This window comes from Rana temporaria, chromosome 12 (genome assembly GCF_905171775.1).
Source record: "Rana temporaria chromosome 12, aRanTem1.1, whole genome shotgun sequence".
Taxonomy (NCBI): Eukaryota; Metazoa; Chordata; class Amphibia; order Anura; family Ranidae; genus Rana; species Rana temporaria.
Window position 1 is genome coordinate 14,000,930 of NC_053500.1, and position 19,929 is coordinate 14,020,858.

A 19,929-nucleotide genomic window follows, 5' to 3' on the forward strand; every position below is an offset into this window, starting at 1 on the left:
AGTTGGGAGCATGAAATTGTCCAAAATGTCTTGGTATGCTGACGCCTTAAGAGTTCTCTTCACTTGAACCAAGGGGCCAAGCCCAACCCCTGGAAAAAAACCCCACCCCACAATCCCCTTTCCACCTAATGATTTGGACCAGTGTACAAAGCAAGGTCCATAAAGACATTGATGAGTGAGTTTGGGGTGGAGGAACTTGACTGGCCTGCACAAAGTCCTCACTTCAACCTGATAGAACACCTTTGGGACAAATTAGAGCGGAGACTGTGAGCCAGGCCTTCTCGTCTAACATCAGTGCCTGACCTCACAAATGAGCTTCTGGAAGAATGGTCAAACATTCCCATAGACACACTCCTAAACCTTGTGGACGGCCTTCAGAGAACTTGACTGGCCTGCACAAAGTCCTGACTTCAACCCGATAGAACACCTTTGGGACAAATTAGAGCGGAGACTGCAAGTCAGATCTTCTCGCCCAACATCAGTGCCTGACCTCACAAATGAGCTTCTGGAAGAATGGTCAAACACTCCCATAGACACACTCCTAAACCTTGTGGACAGCCCTCCCAGAAGAGTTGAAGCTGTTATAGCTGCAAAAGGTGGGATAACTCAATATTGAACCTTTACGAAATAAGACTGGGTTGCCATTAAAGTTTATGTGTGTGTAAAGGCAGGTGTCCCAATACTTTTGACAATATAGTGTATTTTGAGCCTTTCCTATTGGTTCATAAAAAAACTGCCTGTTAGCTTGAATTCTAAACAAGTCTGTTCACCACCTTTCTAATGAACATCATAAAGAATAAACCTGCATGATCCCATAAGGGAAGCTTTGATGAAAGCTGAAAGTCTGTTGGGCTCCAGCGTTCATGGAAGCTTCTTAATGGGTACCGGCAAATGGGGTTCTCACCTGGTGCAACCTAAAGTTATCTACTTTGATAAACTTTGCAGGGCTGTCATATTTCCGATACATTCAAATTCCTGTGAGTACGAGCTCCTAGAAAGTGGCTAAACATTTTTGTACAATGCAGATATTGGATGATGATAACAACACTGAAGGTTTGGGGATTCCATCTTGGCCCCTTCTTTTAGAAAGCACGACCATCAGACTTTCCTAGGAGTGACCACAGGAAGATCTCACCACTAAGGCGTGAGGCTCTCTCTAATAATATTCAACGTTCTGTTTGGTGCTGGAACCATCTACGGCCGTATTCTGTGCAATGTGCCGCAGATCTGTAAAGCACAGAACTTCCCTAATCCTTCTTTGGTTCATCAGCTTCCTCCAGCTAAGCTCCCATCATCCATCACAGTCACATGACATGTCCAAACTGTTAAGGTACCAAATAATGAGGCTTTGCATCTCTAGTTCTGCATATCGTCTTCGGTCAGAGATGTCACCTCTATGGTGGTATGTTCATCCTCTCCATCCGCCGAGTCACAGGGCATGGCTACGAGGGTACCCCCGGCTGACGCTAACTGTGCAAAGTTCTGTATGGTGCCCAGCCCTGGCAAAGTGAGCAGCTGGATGGGACTCATCATTTTGAGAACGGTGTTGCTGTCTTGCATAGCCGCCGTGCTCAGGACGGTGAGGTTGGATGAGTCGGGGTGAATTTCCAGAGTGCTTGGGAAGGTGCTTCCCGAAGGGGCGAGGATAGTGTAGCCTCCTAAAACTGGGGAGGAAGGCGAGCTGCCTTGGCAAGTCGAGTTCTTGTTAATGGAGGAAGCAGACAGTACTTTACCAAATGGGATGCCGGTCAACTGAGAGAGGGACATTCCTTGGGGAAGGGTGATCTGTGTTGGCTGAGAAGATACTTGCGAGCTTATAGCAGCTGGGCCAGAGGTTGCACGGGTTAAGCGTGGCCGCTTGGCCGGAGGGGGCATGCTGACTGGGGTCAATGTCATCAACACGTTGTTCAGATGTTGAGACTTGTGCTTCAGCTCCTTGGCTCGTCTCCTGTGTTCATCACACTGCTGCTCCAGCGCTGTGGAGAAAAGGATTTCAACAACAATCAAGTGATTGTAAACTTTAATTTTTTTTTTTTTTTTTTTTTAACTACCATACATGTTATGCTTAGCTGATCTGCGGAATGGTTTTGCACAGAGCAGCCTCGATTCTCCTCTTCTTGGGTCCACCACCGGCGCTCCTGATCACATCCCCTCTGCAGAGTGCCCCCATAGTAAACCACTTGCTAGAGGGGCACTCGTGCAGGCTTGCTCCCAAGCTGGCTCTGTGTGTCCATTGACACACAGAGCATGATCCAGCCCCTCACTCACTGTGATTGACAGCAGTGGTACTCAATGACTGCTATCTCTGAGCCAATGAGCAGGGAGAGAGCCGAGAGTGCTGCTGTCCTTATGCACATCGCTGGATCAAGACTTGGTTTAGGTCAGTATAAGAGGTGGCCGGAAGGGGGGGGGGAGGGTGGCGTAGCTGATCATTGAAGGTTCTTTGTGCATATACTTTGGCTTCTAGAAACCAATAGAGAAAGAGTACCTGCTAAATCTCTGGTGTACTGCTCTCTAGAGCGGTCCATCTGGCTTTTGTTACTGGCCAGCACTTTCTTAATCAAATCCAATAAGCCGAAATTCTGGACAATGTTGTTGAGCAGCACAGCGTCTGAAAAATAGAAGAGGATACCAGCTGAAAGAAAAGAAACAGATTCAATCATGAGGGACGCGCAAGAGATCAAACATTAGTCCTTAAAAAGGCCCAGTCCCTGCTGTCTAATCACTTATAAGCCAACAGTGGCTCCAAATAAAAGGGTCCTAGAGAACACTCTCTTCTTGAAACACTCACCTTCTGCTTCGGCACCGACCCCTGCACTAATCCCCCTTCGCCACTAAAGGTCTACAAACTGAGGACATACTGTCAGAGCAAAGTATCATGGACCAGGCCTTTTTCTGACACTTTACAAGAGAAAATCAGTATTTTTTGCTAGCACCCCCAAACACTATATATATATATGTTTTAGCACAGACCATAGAAAATAAAATGGTGGTTGTGGTTTTTCAAATGCAAAAAAAGAAAACAAAAAAACATTATATACCCCAAACATTTTGTATAATATGAAAAATGATGTCACGTTGAGTAAACAGATACATGTCATGCTTTAAAATTGTGCATGCTCGTGGAATGGCACCAAACTACAGTTTTTTAAAAATCTCTATAGGCGATACTTTAAAATTTTTATTTCTACAGGTTACTAGTATAAGTTACAGAGGAGGTCTAGTGCTAGAATTATTGCTCTACCCTTAAAAGCAAGAAAGGAGGAAAGAAGAAAGAAGAAGAAAGAAGAAGAAAGAAAGAAAGAAAGAAAGAAAGAAAGAAAGAAAGAAAGAAAAAGGAAGGAAGAAAGAAAGAAAGAAAAAGGAAGGAAGAAAGAAAGAAAGAGGAAGGAAGAAAGAAAGAGGAAGGAAGAAAGGAGGAAGGAAGAAAAGAGGAAGAAAGAAAGGAGGAAGGAAGAAAGGAGGAAGAAAGAAGAAGGAAGAAAGAAAGAAGAAGGAAGAAAGAAAGAAGAAAAAAGAAGGAAGAAGAAAGAAGGAGGAGGAGGAGGGAGAAGGAGGAGAAGGAACCCAAAGTGAGGTCACAACGTCGCTGCGGTCCTCCTGGGGTAGGCAATCTCGGCCCTCCAACTGTTTTGAAACTACAGGTCCCATGAGACATTGCGAGACCCCGACGATCACAGGCATGACTCCTAGAGGCATGATGGGATTTGTTGTTTCACCACAGCTGGAGGGCCGAGGATTCCTACACCTGTTCTAGGCCATAGAGATGAGCGGAGTCCATATTTCCTTTGCTCATCGCTATGCCTAGCCACTGCGAGCACCAGATCGGTTTTCGGCTTCCTGATCTGCCAGGTAAGCCCAAAAACCACCGGCAAGCAGCGGGGATGTGGGACGAAACCTCCCATTTTTGTTTAGCATTTTTATTAGCAAGACCAGCGCCTGAGGGATAAAATTCTAATGGGGTTATGGCATCTAGCTACAACCATAAACCCGATATTCAACGTTAAAAGTAATGACGTTTTTTTCCAGTTAGGGAAAGGGGCACTCACACACAGCGGAAGACGATCGGCAGGTACACAGTACCAGATGTCCTCCGCACCTGCTGATCGTTAGGAAGAGAGACAGAACGCCGATCTGCCTACATAAACAAGGTAGACCGCTGTTCTGACAGAGGGAAAAGATGGAGTTTGGGTCCCTGCGCAGCAGGGAATAAATTCCATCTCTTCCCCTAGTAAAAGAACCTCACACAGTATAGTAAAACACAGGCTAGGCACATTTAACCCTTTGATAGCCCCTGATGTTAACCCCTTCCCAGCCAGTGTCATTAGAACAGTAACAGCGCATATTTTTAGCACTGATCACTGTATTAGGATAACTGGTCCCAAAAAGTGTAAAAAATAAAATAAAAAAGTGTCATAATATCCGCCACAATAACGCAGTCCCACTATAAGTTGCTGATCGCAGCAATTACTACTAAAAAAATTAAATATATATCCCATAGATTGTAGACGTGGTAACTTTTGTGCAAACCAATCAATATATACTTATTGGATTTTTTTTTTTTTTTTTTTTTACCAAAAACATGTAGCAGAATACATATTTCAATTTTTTTATTGGATATGTTCTATAGCAGAATGTAAAATCTCTCTCTATTTTTTTTTTCACAATAGTCCGTCTCTCTTTGTTTATAGAGCAAAAGGTGGGTGATCAGAAGTGATCAAATACCACCAAAAGAAAGCTCTATTTGTGGAAAAAATGTACACATTTTTTTGGGGTACAGCGTTGCACGACCGCGCAATTGTCAGTTAAAGTAACGCAGTGCCGTATCTCAAAAAATGGCCTGATGAGGAAGGAGGGTAAATCTTCCAGAGGTTAAGTGGATAAGGATCTCCTCCTACCACTGAGGGTAAACCTTCCAGGAGGTTAAGTGGATAAGGATCTCCTCCTACCACTGTGTCACATAACTCACCTGAAGACTTTTGGAAAAAAGTATTAAAAAGCATACAGTGGGCGGCAGAGCAGTTGTTGGACACTTTAAGCATGAATCAATCACATCGACAGCTGAATTACCCTGTAGCTGGATGGGGGGAGTCTGCAACCGCTCCCTCAGGCCTTTCATTGTCTCCAGCAGCTCCCGATGAAACTCTTGAATGACATCACCGAGAAGTCCGGCGTCACGCAGCCCCTGCCAAAAGACCAGGGTATCATCTGCATGGGAAACAAAACCAGGGGGGGTTAAGCATGTAGGATGGAAATACATTTTAAATATGGTTCAGATACTTCACATCACAGGGCCTTCCTATCCTTTTCAGAGCACATTTCCAAAAGTGTTGGATACATTGTTCAGAAATTTTCCAACAAGTTGGATAATGTTGATGATTGAGTAGAAGCACTTGTTGTGGCAGAAGTGGTCCTTCCCTCCTCCTAGGTGTAACCTATAAATGGCAGAAGCGATCACCAAGCTGTTTGTGGTTGGATTTAACCACTTGCAGGCTGCCCGCCTGCAATGTACTATGGACAGGCAGCACAGGCAAAGTGACGTACCCGTGGGGTGTTTTTCAGGCACTTTAGCGTTAAAAAAAGCGCCTGAAAAAAGCTGCATCTGCAATCCCAATGTGAAAGCCCGAGTGCTTTCACACTAAAGCGCCTGAAAAACACCCCAGTGCGAAAGGGGTCTTAGCGTTAAAAAAAGCACCTGAAATGTGCTTTCACACTGAGGCGCTGCGCTGGCAGGATGTCAAAAAAAGTCCTGCAAGCAACTTCTTTGCAGCGCTTGAATACACCGCTCCTAAAGCCCCCTTCCCATTGAGGGAGTTTTTTTTTTTACGCCAAAGCACCTGTAAAACGCCCCAGTGTGAAAGGGGTCTTAGCGGCACTTTACCATCGTTTTTCAGGCGCTGGCAGTGTGAAAGGGCTCTGAAAGCACTCAGGCTTTCACATTGGGATTGCAGATGAGGCTTCTTTCAGGCGCTTTACAGCCTTTTTTTTTTTTAAACGCCAAATGCCTGCAAAACGCCCCAGCCTGAAAGGGGTCTTAAGGTAGGTGCGTGCGTGCGTGCATGCCCCCCCATTGACACCTGCTCTGACTGTACAAAGCAGGAGCTGGTCAGCAAGGCCTGGCCAATGAATCACGGCCAAGACCTGCTGATCGGCTGTGTGCAATCACAGCTCAGAGCCCTGGGTTGACAATTAACACAGGGCTCTGTACAGGGGGAACAATCTGTGGGGTTTATTTATTTAAGGAAATCCACTTTGCACTACAAGTGCCCCTGGACATATAGTCATTGTAGATCTGAGGGGGACATGCAAGGAAAAAAACAAAAAAAACAACAGCATTTTTGCTTGTACATGATTGGATGATAAGGTCAGCAGAGCTTCTACTTATTTCAGATCTTCCCCTACAGCAACTGGACTTCCAAGTGCACTTGTACTGCAGAGTGGATTTGCCCTTAGTAAATCAACCCCTATGTTTGAGCTCAATTGGTTAAAAATCAAAAACCAAAACAGTTTGCTTCATGCATGCATAGACAGATCTTTCAATCTGATATTGGAAACAGCAATTTGTTAAGCCGGCAACATTTTCACCAGCAGACTGTGAAGTTACAAACTCTTCTTTCAGTCAACTTTTCTTTTGACTGCAAACAAAAAAAATATCCATTTCACCATTTGCAGAACTTACCTCCAATCACATTGCCCCAGTCTCCCGATCCGTCACACGTCTCTATAGTAATAGTTGCCGGGCTCCCGTTAACAGTAAAAGCTGTACAAGAGAAAAGATGGTTAAAACCAGCTGAATCTATTATGTATGGCAGTGATGGAACGCTTTACCAATCATGAGACTTCAGACATTTTTAGATGCCTGTCCCATCGTCCTATATACTTGTTTTATATATGTCCAAGCCTGGTTACTATAGATTAGGGACAAGGACAGCAGGGGGTTGGGGGGGGGGGGGGGTGATAAAGCAATATTAAACCCAAAAGCAAACATTGCAGCTTACCAATTCTTTGATGTGATGGCTGCATTAGTTTTCATTTTGGGCTTTCTTTCTTCAATTTTTATCTGCTAATCCAGCCAGTAAGTCTGATTTGGGCAAGCGGAAGATCTGTTCCCGGTTTGTGCCGCAAAAAGCTGACAAACAGAAAGCAAAATGGATGGAAACCGCCGCGACCCCCCACCCCCCCTTTACCGTCGCTCGCCCAGGCTTTCCTGTCCCACCTGGAGGCCCGAGAAACCACCTGGAACGTCCGTCGACCGGGCGAAGACCCGAACAAAGCCGGTGCTTCGATTGGCCCTCTGATCTAGTTATCCGGAAGGGATGTCATGACATCACTTCCTGGATTACTGACATCTTAAAGAGGAGTTCCACCCAAATTTGAACTTTCGGTTATCCCACTCCTCACCCCCTTACATGCCACATTTGGCATGTAATTTTTTTGGGGGGGGGGAGTGGGGGCTTCAGGAAGAGTGGGACTTCCTGTCCCACTTCCTCCTTCCTGTAGGCGACTAAGCTTAATCGCCTACAGGAAGGGGCTGCTGTAGGCGATCGCCTAGGACACGTCACAGGTCCTAGGCGATCTCCTGGCCAATTACACGGCGCAGCGCCGGGCCGCGCCGCTCGCGCATGCGCAGTGGGTGCCCGGCCGTGAAGCCGAAAGCTGTCAAGGCCGGGTGCCTACACTGAGAATGAAGACGCCGGCCGGGGAGGGGGGGAGAGGAGCGGAGCCCCGGCCGGCGCGCGTCGCTGGAGCGCTGGAGCAGGTAAGTGTCTGTTTATTAAAAGCCAGCAGCTACACTTTTTGTAGCTGCTGACTTTTAATAAACATACAAATTGGCTGGAACTCCCCTTTAAGGGCTCCAGTTTAAAAAAAATGAAGTATTAAAAAACACTGATCTTGATGTTTTGAATACTTTGAAGTGCTCGATCCCTACATAAAGAGTACCTGCCGATTACTGTCACAGGGGATGTTTACATTCCTTGTGACAGCAATAACAGTGATAAAAAAAAAAAAAATGACAGTGTAAAATTATTTTCTTTAAATGTATAAAATATCAGCAAAAAATATCGGAGAGTTGTTGGAGAGGCGGCCGAAATATCGTTTTTTTCGGTGCCGACAAGATACCGATATTGGTCGATCCCTAGTTTTGAAGGCCAATAAAAAGGACATTTTTTGTATCTTCTGTTTTGTTTTCTGATACCATTCACCCAACTTTTTAAGACACACCTTGCATGTCTGCTTATTCTTTTATATGGGCTGTATTGCTGGGCTTTGATTATGTAGCCTGTTTCGTGTATTTTGTTTTGCTCGAAAAATGTAATAAAGGTACCGTAAAAAAAAAAAAAAAATGTATTAGATGAAAGAAGCGTTATTCCTGAGTCTCCACTCACTGTCACTGGATGTGGTGATGGGAATATACTCCGTGGACACCTGGCTGCAGAGGGACACGCGGTTCCCCGTCACATCAATCTTGGTACTTCTACAGGTGTTGGAACAGACCTTGGAGTGTTGATAAAAATCCAGCTCCCCTGAATCCATTATTTTCCTGATAAAAGAATACACTCTAATTAAACATTAAATGATTGCATTAAAAGAGGGTACAGAAATTTGCTGTTAGTTTGCTCCACTGGTTACATCACTAGGGTTGCCAGTATGATCGACCTGAATCTAGCACTAAGAAAATGCCACTAGTGCGTTTCCTGGTTCTAACACTCTAAAGGCGAGTACACACAGGCTGAATATCAGCCGCTACAACAGAAATGCGGCCAGTGTGTACAGCAGCCTGTCCGGCTTCTGCTGAACAGGCATACTGGAAAACCAGCAGCTGATCGACATCCGATCAGCGATTGCAGCTAGGGTTGCACCGATGTCCTTAACGGTGCTGATACTAAGTATATGAAAGGGTATCGGTACTCATGCAAATGCTAAAAAGTATTGCAAAGACCGCCATTTTATTCTCTAGGGCAGGGGTCTCCAAACTTTTCAAACAAAGGGCCACTTTATTGTCCTTCAGACTTTAGGAGGGCCGGATTGTGGCCAGCAGGGGCAGAAAATGTCACGGGCCCAGCATCAGTGAGAATAAATATGGCCTCAGGGTTGGTGGTCAATAGGAGGAGTATTCCTCCTATTAGTAGGAGGAATAGTATTCCATCATTGGTATCAGTAAAATATATAGTGCCCCATTGTTGGTGTCAGTGGGAGAAATAGTGCCTCATATCAGTAGAAGGAATTGTGCCCCAAGGGCCGCATAAAGGCTAGCAAAGGGCCACATCTGGCCCTCGGGCCGCAGTTTGGAGACCCCTGCTCTAGGGTGTTAGAAAAAATATATATAATGTTCGGGGGTTCGAGGTAATTTTTTTAGCAAAAAAACATGTCCCAGATTCACAGAGAGCGGGCGCACATTACGCCGCCGTAGCGCAAACAATATACGATACGCCAACGCAGCGCAGAGAGGCAAGCATGGAATTCACAAAGCCAGTGCTCCCAAAACTGCGCTGGGTTTCGAAGGCGTAGGGCGTAGGTGGAAGTGGGCGTGAGCCATGCAAATGAGGCGTGACCCCATGCTAATGATGTGCCGAGCGCCAGACAGATACATATCACGAACTGCGCATGCGCCGTGACGTGGACGCATCCCTCTGCGCATGCTCACATCCACATCGGAACAACTGCCTAAACTACGCCGGATCACTGCGTATGACAATAACGTAACCTACGCCCAGCCAGACACACGTCAAACGTAAAATACGCCGGCTTGTGTTCCCTGGTGCAAACCTTTGCATGTCTGCTGCTGGGTTGCACCTCCTTTATGGGGCATAACTTTACGCCGGACGTACAACTTACGCGCACCTCGCGTAGCCTGCGCCGGGCGCACGTACGTTCGTAAATCGCCGTCTTTCCCACATTTGCATATTTGAATGGCTAATCAATGGGAGCGCCACCATGCGTCCAGCCTTAATGTGCGCCCACCCTACACCGGCGTAGGCTAGTTACGTCGGCGGGATGAAGCCTGTTTTTAGGCGCATCTTAGTTTGTGGGGACGGCGCACATTTGCACTTACGTTGGCATATCTTGTTCTACGTCGGCGTAAGTGCTTTGTGAATCCGGGCCCATGTTTTTAACTTGTAAACATCAAATCTCAGAAAGAGGCTCGGTCCTTAAAATGGAAGTAAACCCCCCATTACAACTTTCACCTACAGGTAAGCCTAGATTAAGGCTTACCTGTAGGTGTTTGCAATATTTGCCAAAAAGAATACAACGTTGTCGGCGCAGGCGCACTGAGAATGCAGATTTTCCAAATGAATAATGCTGGCTTTGATGACTCTCACGCGCATGCGCAGAGTGACATCATCGCCGCTCCAGCCAATCACATAACATGCATGCAATTTTTAGGTACTGAACATAGTTACATAGTTACATAGTTACATAGTTACATAGTTAGTCAGGTTGAAAAAAGACACAAGTCCATCCAGTTCAACCACAAAAAATAAAAAAACAAAATAAAAAAAAACAGTAAAATCCTATACACCCAACTCCATACCCACAGTTGATCCAGAGGAAGGCAAAAAAACCCCAGCAGAGCATGATCCAATTTGCTACAGCAGGGGAAAAAATTCCTTCTAATCCCCCGAGAGGCAATCGGATTTACCCTGGATCAACTTTACCTACAAATCTTAGTTCTCAGTTATATTCTGTACATTTAGGAAAGAATCCAGGCCTTTCTTAAAGCAATCTACTGAGCAGTCAACAATGAGTACACATTATCATGAACCAATCATGTGCTGACCTGAGCATGACTCCATTCATCCTGATGGCTCTCTTCCAGTCCTTTAAGGTAGATTTCCCAGCCAAATGCACAAATTCTTTTGGACTGATCAGATGTTCATTATACTGAAAATTGAAGAAATAGAGTCCAATAAGACATTAGAGAGCAGACTTGGGGTGGAAAAAATAATTTATACTAAGAAGATTGCTCCTGTGTATGCCAAGACACCCCAGAGTTTGAAGTCACGTGTTGAGTCTTATTCTATAGCGGACATACAAACCTGCATGCATGGAGGACCTTACCAGTTTACCAGGAAATGGACTTACAAGTTAAAAACGCTCTCCTTTAATAATTACATTACCCTTTTATAGAGGAAGCAATTTCTCTCTAGCTCAGCCCTCCCCACATCCACACAAACTTTCTGCCACTTTCTCTTCTACTCCCACTCTAACCTATCCCTCTCTTATGTCCCTACACCCCACACTTCCCCCATCTGCCCGGGGGGTGGGGGCTCTGGCTGCCCCAACATGGTGCACTCCCCCCAAACTGATTTTACCAGCGCAGAATAACCCCCCCCCCCCCTCCCTCAGTAGTAGTTCCCTAAGGGTACTTTCACACTTTTGAACCTGCAAAGCACTTCGGCAGCGGTGCTTGTCGGGCGCTTTTAACCCCTTATTAACCCCTTCTCTGGGGTTAAAAGTGCTTTAAATGACAATAATGCTCAGTAAATAGAGTGCAGGCTCCATTATAAGCGGACTCGTGCTCACCTGTACACACTTGACATTGATCCCCGGACACACAAACTTTCTCCAGATCAGGTTGGCCTTGCTCTCTCCACAGGTGATGGCGTACGCAATCTCTGCTTCGAGAGTTTCCTCGTCCTCATCCTCCATCTTCACTTCTCAGCCAACGTCATAGATAAAAGAAGAAGAACAAGATTTCTGTGAATCTCTAGTTCACGAAGCACTGGAAAAAGAAAGCTCCCACAACATCCCATGGGCTGTGAATGGCCAAGCGGTCAGAGAGGGGACAACACCAGCGCTGGGGACCTGTAGCGCTCATGTCTGGAGCTGTGTTATGTAGGATTGCTAAAAAGATCTCTTTTTTTTTTTTTTTTTTTTAACAGTTTGAAGAAAGCCTACATGCCATCACTTTCTAGCCAAGTTTAAAGCTGAATTCCAGGAATTCAGCAACTCTGCAAAATGTGCAGGCACGTTTTTTAAGTTAAGTCCAATTAGGTGCATGTCACCTCTGCAACTTCTCTCTATTACATATATGTGACAGTTTTTTTTGTACTCCCGTAGAATGCACTCTGGCTGTGAGAGGAGAGAAGCACACAGAGCAGCTATGCCCGACCCTCCCCCTCTTCTGCCCATTCATAGAAGCCTTTGTACCACACGCAAGAAAAGATTGCAATAGTTGCACTCACAATCAGAGTAGTAAAAACAGGCGTGTGGTATCATTTGTTCCCCTCTCCTGCATCGGCGCTACAAGATGTATCTACAGACATCCAGTCACCTTGGAGCTGATCACAGACCACCCAACCCAGTGTCCGGCATGCACAGGGGACTGCGAATGCGCCCGGACCAGCCAGCGCCACGCATCGGTGCAGGAGAGCTGCAACACTTTAGTAATAGAAGTTCCATACACATTATTACCAGCCTGCCTTGAGGGTGTTGTGATCAGCGCATGAACTGGTGATTTTTTTTAAAAAGCAACAAAAAAAGAAGAAGTGCATTAAAGGTTGTAAAGTCAGTAGTTTTTTTTATCTTAATGCATTAAGATAAAAAAACCTTCTGTGTGTAGCAGCCCCCCTCAGCACCCCCCCCCCCCCCTAATTACCTACCTGAGCTGCTTCTCTCTACAGCGATGTCCACGATCCCCTCAGCCATCCAGTACACTCCTCCTGATTGGCTGAGTCAGAGCAGCGGCTCTTTTGGCTCCCGTGGCTGTCAAAGTCAGCCAATCAGAGGAGAGAGGGGGCCACGTTGGGGCTCCGTGTCTGAATGGATACACGGAGCTCTGACTCGGCTTGGGTGACCCCTGTAGCAAACTGCTGGCTGAGGGGCACTCAAAGGAGGGAGGGGCCAGGAGCAGCAAGAGGAGGATCTGGGCTGCTCTGTGCAAAACCAACTGCACAAAGGAGGCAAGTATAACATGTTTGTTATTTAAAAAAACAAAAACACTTTGATACATTATTAGGAGCCTGCAGAGCATTGCACCCATGATTAGCAGATAACAGGTGCAATCTCAAGCTCCTGCAGACTGTCAGTGTAGCAGGCTGCCTGTTCCTCATACGGGAAGGCAGTTACTGAATGACAGAAAGCATCAATGAAGTCCCTAGAGAGCTCATCAGCGCCCTGGTAGATCATTCAGAACTACAACCTGTAACCTGCAATGGCTGATGGTAATTGTAGTTCCCCCATTCACAGAACTGTGAATTTTTTAAATTGCGACAGCGGGTTCGGGGAGAAGATCACTGGCCCGCTGTCACAAGGAAGGAGGGGGGGAGTATGGGGGTATTGCTGCATCAGTAATATGTTACACCCAGGATACAGACAAACATATTAGGAAAAGTGAACTTATCCTTTAATGAATATGTATTTAGTATATTACTATGTTTATCACAAAGTTTTTAAGGTGAAATGTTTACCTCCATGGGGTGGTACAACAATATTGAATCTCTTAAATAAAAGCTTAAAAATATTGGGCTAGATTCAGATAGCCCGCCGTAACTTTGTGCGGGCGTAGCGTATCTCAGATACGCTACGCCACCGTAACTTAGTGAGGCAGGTTCTGTATTCACAAAGAACCTGCGCCCTAAGTTAAGGCGGCGTAGCGTATGTGGTCCGGCGTAAGCCCGCGGAATTCAAATTATCCATGTAGTGGGCGTGTTGTATGGTAATGAAGGCTGACCCCACGTAATTTACGTTTTTTTTTACTAACGGCTCATGCGCCGTCCGTGAACGTAACCCAGTGCGCATGCTCCAAATTAACCCGCAAAAAGCCAATGCTTTCGACGTGAACGTAAATTACGCACAGCCCTATTCGCGAACCACATACGCAAATGACGTAATCGACGGAAAATTTGACGCTGGCCCGACGTCCATACTTAACATAGGATACGCCTCATATAGCAGGGGTAACTTTACGCCGGAAAAAGCCGAACGTAAACGACGTAAAAAAATGCGCCGGGCGGACGTACGTTTCTGAATCGGCGTATCTACCTAATCTGCATATTCCTCGCGTAAATAGACGGAAGCGCCACCTAGCGGCCAGCGTAAATATGCAACTAAGATACGACGGCGTAAGAGACTTACGCCAGTTGGATCTTGGCCAAATTCCGGCGTATGTTGTTTTCTGAATACAGAGAAAATATACGCCGGAGCATCTTAGAAGTTACGCGGTGTATCAATAGATACCCCCAGCGTAACTTCTTTCTGAATCTACCCCATAGTTTGTAGTTTCCCCGGATAGGAGGTACAGCAAGAGCAATACTATCAACATACGTGTGGCGTAGATTAGTGTCATATCTCCCTCTCCATCTACTCTAAATGGAGTTGGAGACACAACACCAGCGCTTGCATCTATCATACAGGAAGAAGTGATGTCGTCAGGGGAGCCACCCTGTGTACATTCTCAGTCTCCTCACTCTAGTGGGCAAATGAAGTGTGAAGGACTTTTTGCCTATATGCTTCAGTTTAATTCTCCCTGCTAGTTTAATGCTGTGTGTGTTAGAGGTAAAAGGTGATTTCATGTGTGACTCATTCCTCTGCCTAACAGACTGTTGAAATGTTAATGTCCCACCCCCAGCCAGCTCTCTATTTTAAAGGGTAATTGATCTATTGTGTGTGTGAAGAAGACCTGTGTTTACCCTTAAGAAATGTGTCTACAGGGTCGGCTCCAAAGTGTCTGCCTATAATCTGTATGGGAGCCCCCACTGTTTGAGTTCCAGCAGTAAGCTTGGCTCATGTGTGGATTATTGGGCGATCCCAGGAATATTCCTCCTTGGGTGATTTTCTTTATGGGAAGAAGGGAATGTTTGACGGGGATATCCTCCACTACCGTCACATGAAGCAATGGAGGAATAAAAGGAAAGTAAATATTTACAGCTGTTGGTAAAGGGGGGGGGGGGGGTCAGCATTAAAGAGAACCTGATTGAATGGGCAAGACAAAAGGTTGACTTTCAATCTAGTAGACTGTATTGCATCTCTGAACAAAAACAAGCAAATCCACTGTTGTTGAGCAGACGATATAATAAGCAGAAACTTTACATACCTAATACAGCTTCTTTCAGTTCTGTTGAGGCGTTAAAGGCGGCTGCAGCTGCTGCCGCCACACTTTCAGACTCCATGGCTTCTTCGGCTAGGCTCCTGCACCCAACAGAGAACAGAGGGTTAGGACAACTGTCAGCTTCGTGGACATCATCACAACAGGCACACTGCAGATTTATCCGGCTACAGCCCATAGTATTAAAGCTGAAATTTAAGCAAGCATATAACATAAAAAAATAAAAATAAAATACAACTTCTCAAAATAACAAGCAATAGCCTCAATTACTCTTTTTCTCTTAAAAACGGTAGTAAATACTGCGAGCTCACTTGTACCTACAGGTAGGCTCGTAATAAAGCACAAGTGTAGGTAACAAGGAATATCTCCTAAACCTGCACCTTTTAGGAGATATTCACTACTTCCTGGGGATGTCACCCTTGCATGGGCATGCCGTCCCTTCAGAGCGTTGTGCCGCGACCGTGGCTCCCGTGCATGGGAGTGACATTATCGTGGCTCAGGCCATTCAAGCGTCGGAATTGCTACAGACGATCGGAATTTCCGATAGGAATTTTTTTTCCGGTGAAAAAATTGAGAACCAGCTCTTAATCTTTTGCTGGCAGGAAATTCCGACAGCAAACGTCCGATGGAGCCTACACACGGTCGGAATTTCCGTTCAAAAGCTCACATCGGACATTTGCTGTAGGAAAATCCGATTGTGTGTACGGGGCATTAGTGTCCTCATTGGAAGATTTTCTCTTATTCCTGTTCTGAGGTCAACCCAAAATGTGGGGTTTCCTTTTAACTTTCAGTGATAACCGTACACAGGAAAAAATAGAGAGGGTGACTCTCCCAAAACGGGGGCACAGACAGCTATAAAACCTGACAAGTGTTCTAATCCCTCTCTACACTATTTAAAAAAAAAAAGGAAATGATGTGCCTTTAGTGCAGGGGTAGGGGCCCTCCAGCTGTTGCAGAACTACAAGTCCCATCATGCCTCTGGGAATGATTGTAACTGCCAGTCTTGCAATGCCTCGTGGGAAATGTAGTTCACAACAGCTGGAGGGCCCCAGGTTGCCTACCACTGCTTTAGTGACACGGACCAGAACAGGGAAAATGGCGTCACCCTTCTGGCTGTGCGGTAGAAGTATATTCAATGTATAAGCGGCTGGTTAGAATGGAAAAAAATATATATATATTTTGGCAGATAAAATATATTTCAACATATAGGGCCGGATTCAGATACGAGATACGACGGTGTATCTCTAGATACGCCGTCGTATCTCTGAGTGCGGGCCGTCGTATCTATGCGCCTGATTCAGAGAATCAGTTACGCATAGATTTCCCTAAGATCCGACCGGCGTATGTGTCTTACACCGTCTGATCTTAGGCTGCATATTTACTCTGTCCGCTAGGTGGCGCTTCCGTATAGTTACGCGAGGAATATGCTAATTAGGTATTTACGCCGATTCAGAAACGTACGTCCCGCCGGCGCATTTTTTTTACGTTAGGCTTTTTCCGGCGTATAGTTACCCCTGCTATATGAGGCGTAGCTAATGTTAAGTATGGACGTCGTTCCCGCGCCGAGTTTTAAAAAATTGACGTTGTTTGCGTAAGTCGTTCGCGAATAGGGCTGGACGTCATTTACGTTCACGTCGAAACCAATACGTCCTTGCGGCGTACTTTGGAGCAATGCACACTGGGATATTCGACGGACGGCGCATGCGCCGTTTGTAAAATACGTCAAATACGCGGGGGTCACAGTGTATTTACGTAAAACACGCCCACATCATCCCCATTTGAATTAGGCGGGCTTACGCCGACACACATACGTTACGCCGCCGTAACTAAGGGGGTAATCCACAAAAGGGATACGCCGGCGTATCTACTGACACGCCGTCGTATCCCTGTTTCTATCTATAGAACTGATCCACAGAATCAGTTTACCATAGATAGGCAGAAGATCCGACATGTGTAAATGAATTACACTGTCGGATCTTAAGGATGCAATTCTAGGCCGGCCGCTAGGTGGCGAGGCCATTGCGGCCGGACTAGAATATGCAAATGAACACTTACGGCGATCCACGAACGTTCCGACGGGCCCATCGCGCTAAATCTACGTCGTTTACGTCGAGTTATGCCGCGTAAAAATAGGGCTGGGTCCTATTTGACTAAGCCCTATTAAGTATGGCCGTCGTTCCCGCGTCGAAATTTTCAACTCTACGTCGTTTGCGTAAGACGTTCGTGAATGGCGCTGGACGCCATTTATGTTAACGTCTAAGCAAATGACGTCGGAGCGACGTCAGTTAGCGCAATGCACGTCGGGTAAGTTACCCGACGGAGCATGCGCAGTACGTCCGCGCCTAATTTAAATGGGAATCGCCCATTTGTATTAGGAACGCCTTGCGCCGGACGGAGTTAAGTTACACCGCCGCAAATTTCCAGGTAAGTGCTTTGTGGATCGGCACCTAACTTGGGAGATTTGCGGCAGTGTAACTTAACTCTGAAAAGTTAAGTTGCGCTCGGCGGCTGTGGATCTGGCCCTAAGGGCGCAAGTTCTTTCTGCATACGGAACTTGCGCCCTAAGTTACGGCGGCGTACCGTATGTGAGCTACGTTACAACGCGCCGGCAGATACTGCAATGTATCTGAATCCGGCCCATAAAATGAATTTTTTTTTATATCCAAGACAATTCACACAAAAAAAACATTTCAACTGTTTTATTGGAACTTTTTTTTTTTTTAACAAGATAATTTTATTGGAACTTTAAAAGGAAAAATAAAGAGGGGGTCAGGTCAGGACAGAAGCCGCCAGGCTCCTCAATGTTCCCATGCTTGGCACAGGACCCAGGCGGTAGAAAGTCTCAATTGCCCCATTAAAAAAGAAAACTGGCAAAACAAGGAACGCTTCCCCTCTTATGCAATTTTACCTGGCCAATCAGGTGTTAACATCCAGGACTACCTGGTATTTTTTGTGTCTCTTTAAATCTCTAACCTGCTCTACATTCCTTATAATGCGATTGGTCCAGAGAGAAATGAATATGTCAGCAGCCCCCCCCCCGGTTGGAGGTGTTTGATGTCGGCCCCAAGTGTACATGTCGGGAAGCAGGCCCTTGCTTGTTGCCATGGCAAAACTGTGGGAGGCAGATGGGTGCAGCCAGTTAAAGCCTTGTTATCTAGTGTCTGGACTGAAGATGGCATTTCAGGACAGCAGTGAGCCCAAAAACTCACATATCCTGGCTGGGAGAGATCACCCCCGTGTAATGTACATCGCTGAGATCAAAACCTTTGGGAAAGAACTGCTGCAGGCCTGATCAATTATTTATGTACTGAAAGAATACAGTTAAGAAATGCTGCACCCTTAGAGATGAAATGGTCTCCAATTGTGAGGTTGTCCAGAGTGTTAGAGACATTGACAGTTTGCCCATAGCCCCCCTAAACTCAGGCCCCCCATTACTCAGCTATGCTCCCTCACTCTGCAACTTACCAGCAACGGAGCAATGCTTTGGGGGGTTCTATAGCCCCTTTAAACCTATGGTCCCCCCTTACCTGGTCACACTCCCTCCCGCCGCAGCATCGCAGCTCCAGAACAATGCTGTAATAATCCTATAACCCCCCCTAAACCCAGGGATCCTATTACCCAGCCAAGTTCTCTCCCCCTGCAGCATCCCAGCTCTGGAGCAATGATGTAGCAGTCCTACAGCCCCCTAAATCCAAGGCCCCGCTTACCCAGCTACATTCCCTTTCTTTGCAGCATCCCAGCTCCGATGCAATGCTTTGGGGGTCCTAAAGCCCATTTAAATCCCTGGTCCCCCTTACCTGGTCACGCTCCCTCCCTCTGCAGCATCCCAGCTCAAGAGCAATGCTGTAATAATCCTATAACCCCCCTAAACCCAGGGCCCCCATTACCCAGCCACATTCTCTCCCTTTGCAGCATCCCAGTTCTGGAGCAGTGCTTTAGCAGTCCTACATGCCCCCTAAACCCAGGCATCACATATCCCCCACCCACCCTCTCTTGCCCTGCAGTATACCAGCTCCAGAGCAATGATGTAGCAGTCCTACAGCTCCCTAAATCCAGGGCCCCCCTTAGCCAGCCACACTCCCTCCCTCTGCAGCTTCCCAGCTCCAGTGCAATGCTGTAGTGGTCCCATAGCCCCCTAAACCTGGGACCCTACCTAACCAGCCACACTCCCTCACCTCTGAAACATGCCAGCTCCAGAGCAATTCTGTAGGGGTCCCATAGCCCCCTAAACCTGGGAACCTTCCACACCCCTCCCCACCCTGCCAGCTCCAGAGCAATTCTGTAGGGGTCCCATAGCCCCCTAAACCTGGGAACCTTCCACACCCCCTTCACCCTGCAGCACGCCAGCTCCAGAGCAATTCTGTAGTGGTCCCAGAGCCCCCTAAACCTGGGAACCTGCCACACCCCCTTCACCCTGCAGCACGCCAGCTCCAGAGCAATTCTGTAGTGGTCCCAGAGCCCCCTAAACCTGGGAACCTACCTAACAAGCCACACTCCCTCACCTTTGCAGCATCCCAGCTCCAGTGCAATGCTGTAGCAGTCCAACAGCCCCTCCTAAACCCAGAGCCTTCTTAACCCTCCCTCTGCAGCAGCCCAGCTCCAGAGCAATGCTGTAGTGGCCCTATAGCCCCGTAAACCCAGGGCTTTCATTACCCCAATGCACTCCCTTCCTTCTGAAGCACTCCAGCTCCAGAGCAATGCTGTAATTGTCCTATAGCCCCCTAAAACCTGGGACCCTACCTAACCAGTCACACTCCCTCGTTCTCTGCAGCATCCCACCCCCGGTGCAATACTGTAGCAGTCCAACAGCCCCCCTAAACCCAGGCCCTCCCTCTGCAGTACTCAAGCTCCAGAGCAATGCTGTTATAGTCCCATAGCCC

At 46.7% G+C, this 19,929-nt stretch overlaps 1 protein-coding gene across 5 annotated transcripts in view; it reads right to left on the minus strand.

The window, feature by feature from the left end:
- Window positions 1–639: 639 nt before the first annotated feature.
- GMEB2 (glucocorticoid modulatory element binding protein 2) overlaps window positions 640–19,929 on the minus strand; it is a 33,472-nt gene continuing 14,182 nt past the window's right edge. For 2 of the 5 annotated variants that reach the window (XM_040329700.1, XM_040329701.1), the window contains exons 3-10: window positions 15,038–15,237; window positions 11,527–11,657; window positions 10,781–10,884; window positions 8,388–8,542; window positions 6,680–6,760; window positions 5,071–5,208; window positions 2,489–2,635; window positions 640–1,976 (exon numbers count right to left, since the gene is read on the minus strand). In XM_040329700.1, the coding sequence (XP_040185634.1) occupies window positions 1,357–1,976; window positions 2,489–2,635; window positions 5,071–5,208; window positions 6,680–6,760; window positions 8,388–8,542; window positions 10,781–10,884; window positions 11,527–11,657; window positions 15,038–15,237 (1,576 nt within the window). In that variant the 3' untranslated portion in view covers window positions 640–1,356. The remainder of the gene's footprint in view (window positions 1,977–2,488; window positions 2,636–5,070; window positions 5,209–6,679; window positions 6,761–8,387; window positions 8,543–10,780; window positions 10,885–11,526; window positions 11,658–15,037; window positions 15,238–19,929) is intronic. The other 3 variants (XM_040329704.1, XM_040329702.1, XM_040329703.1) reach the window with 3 other exon arrangements.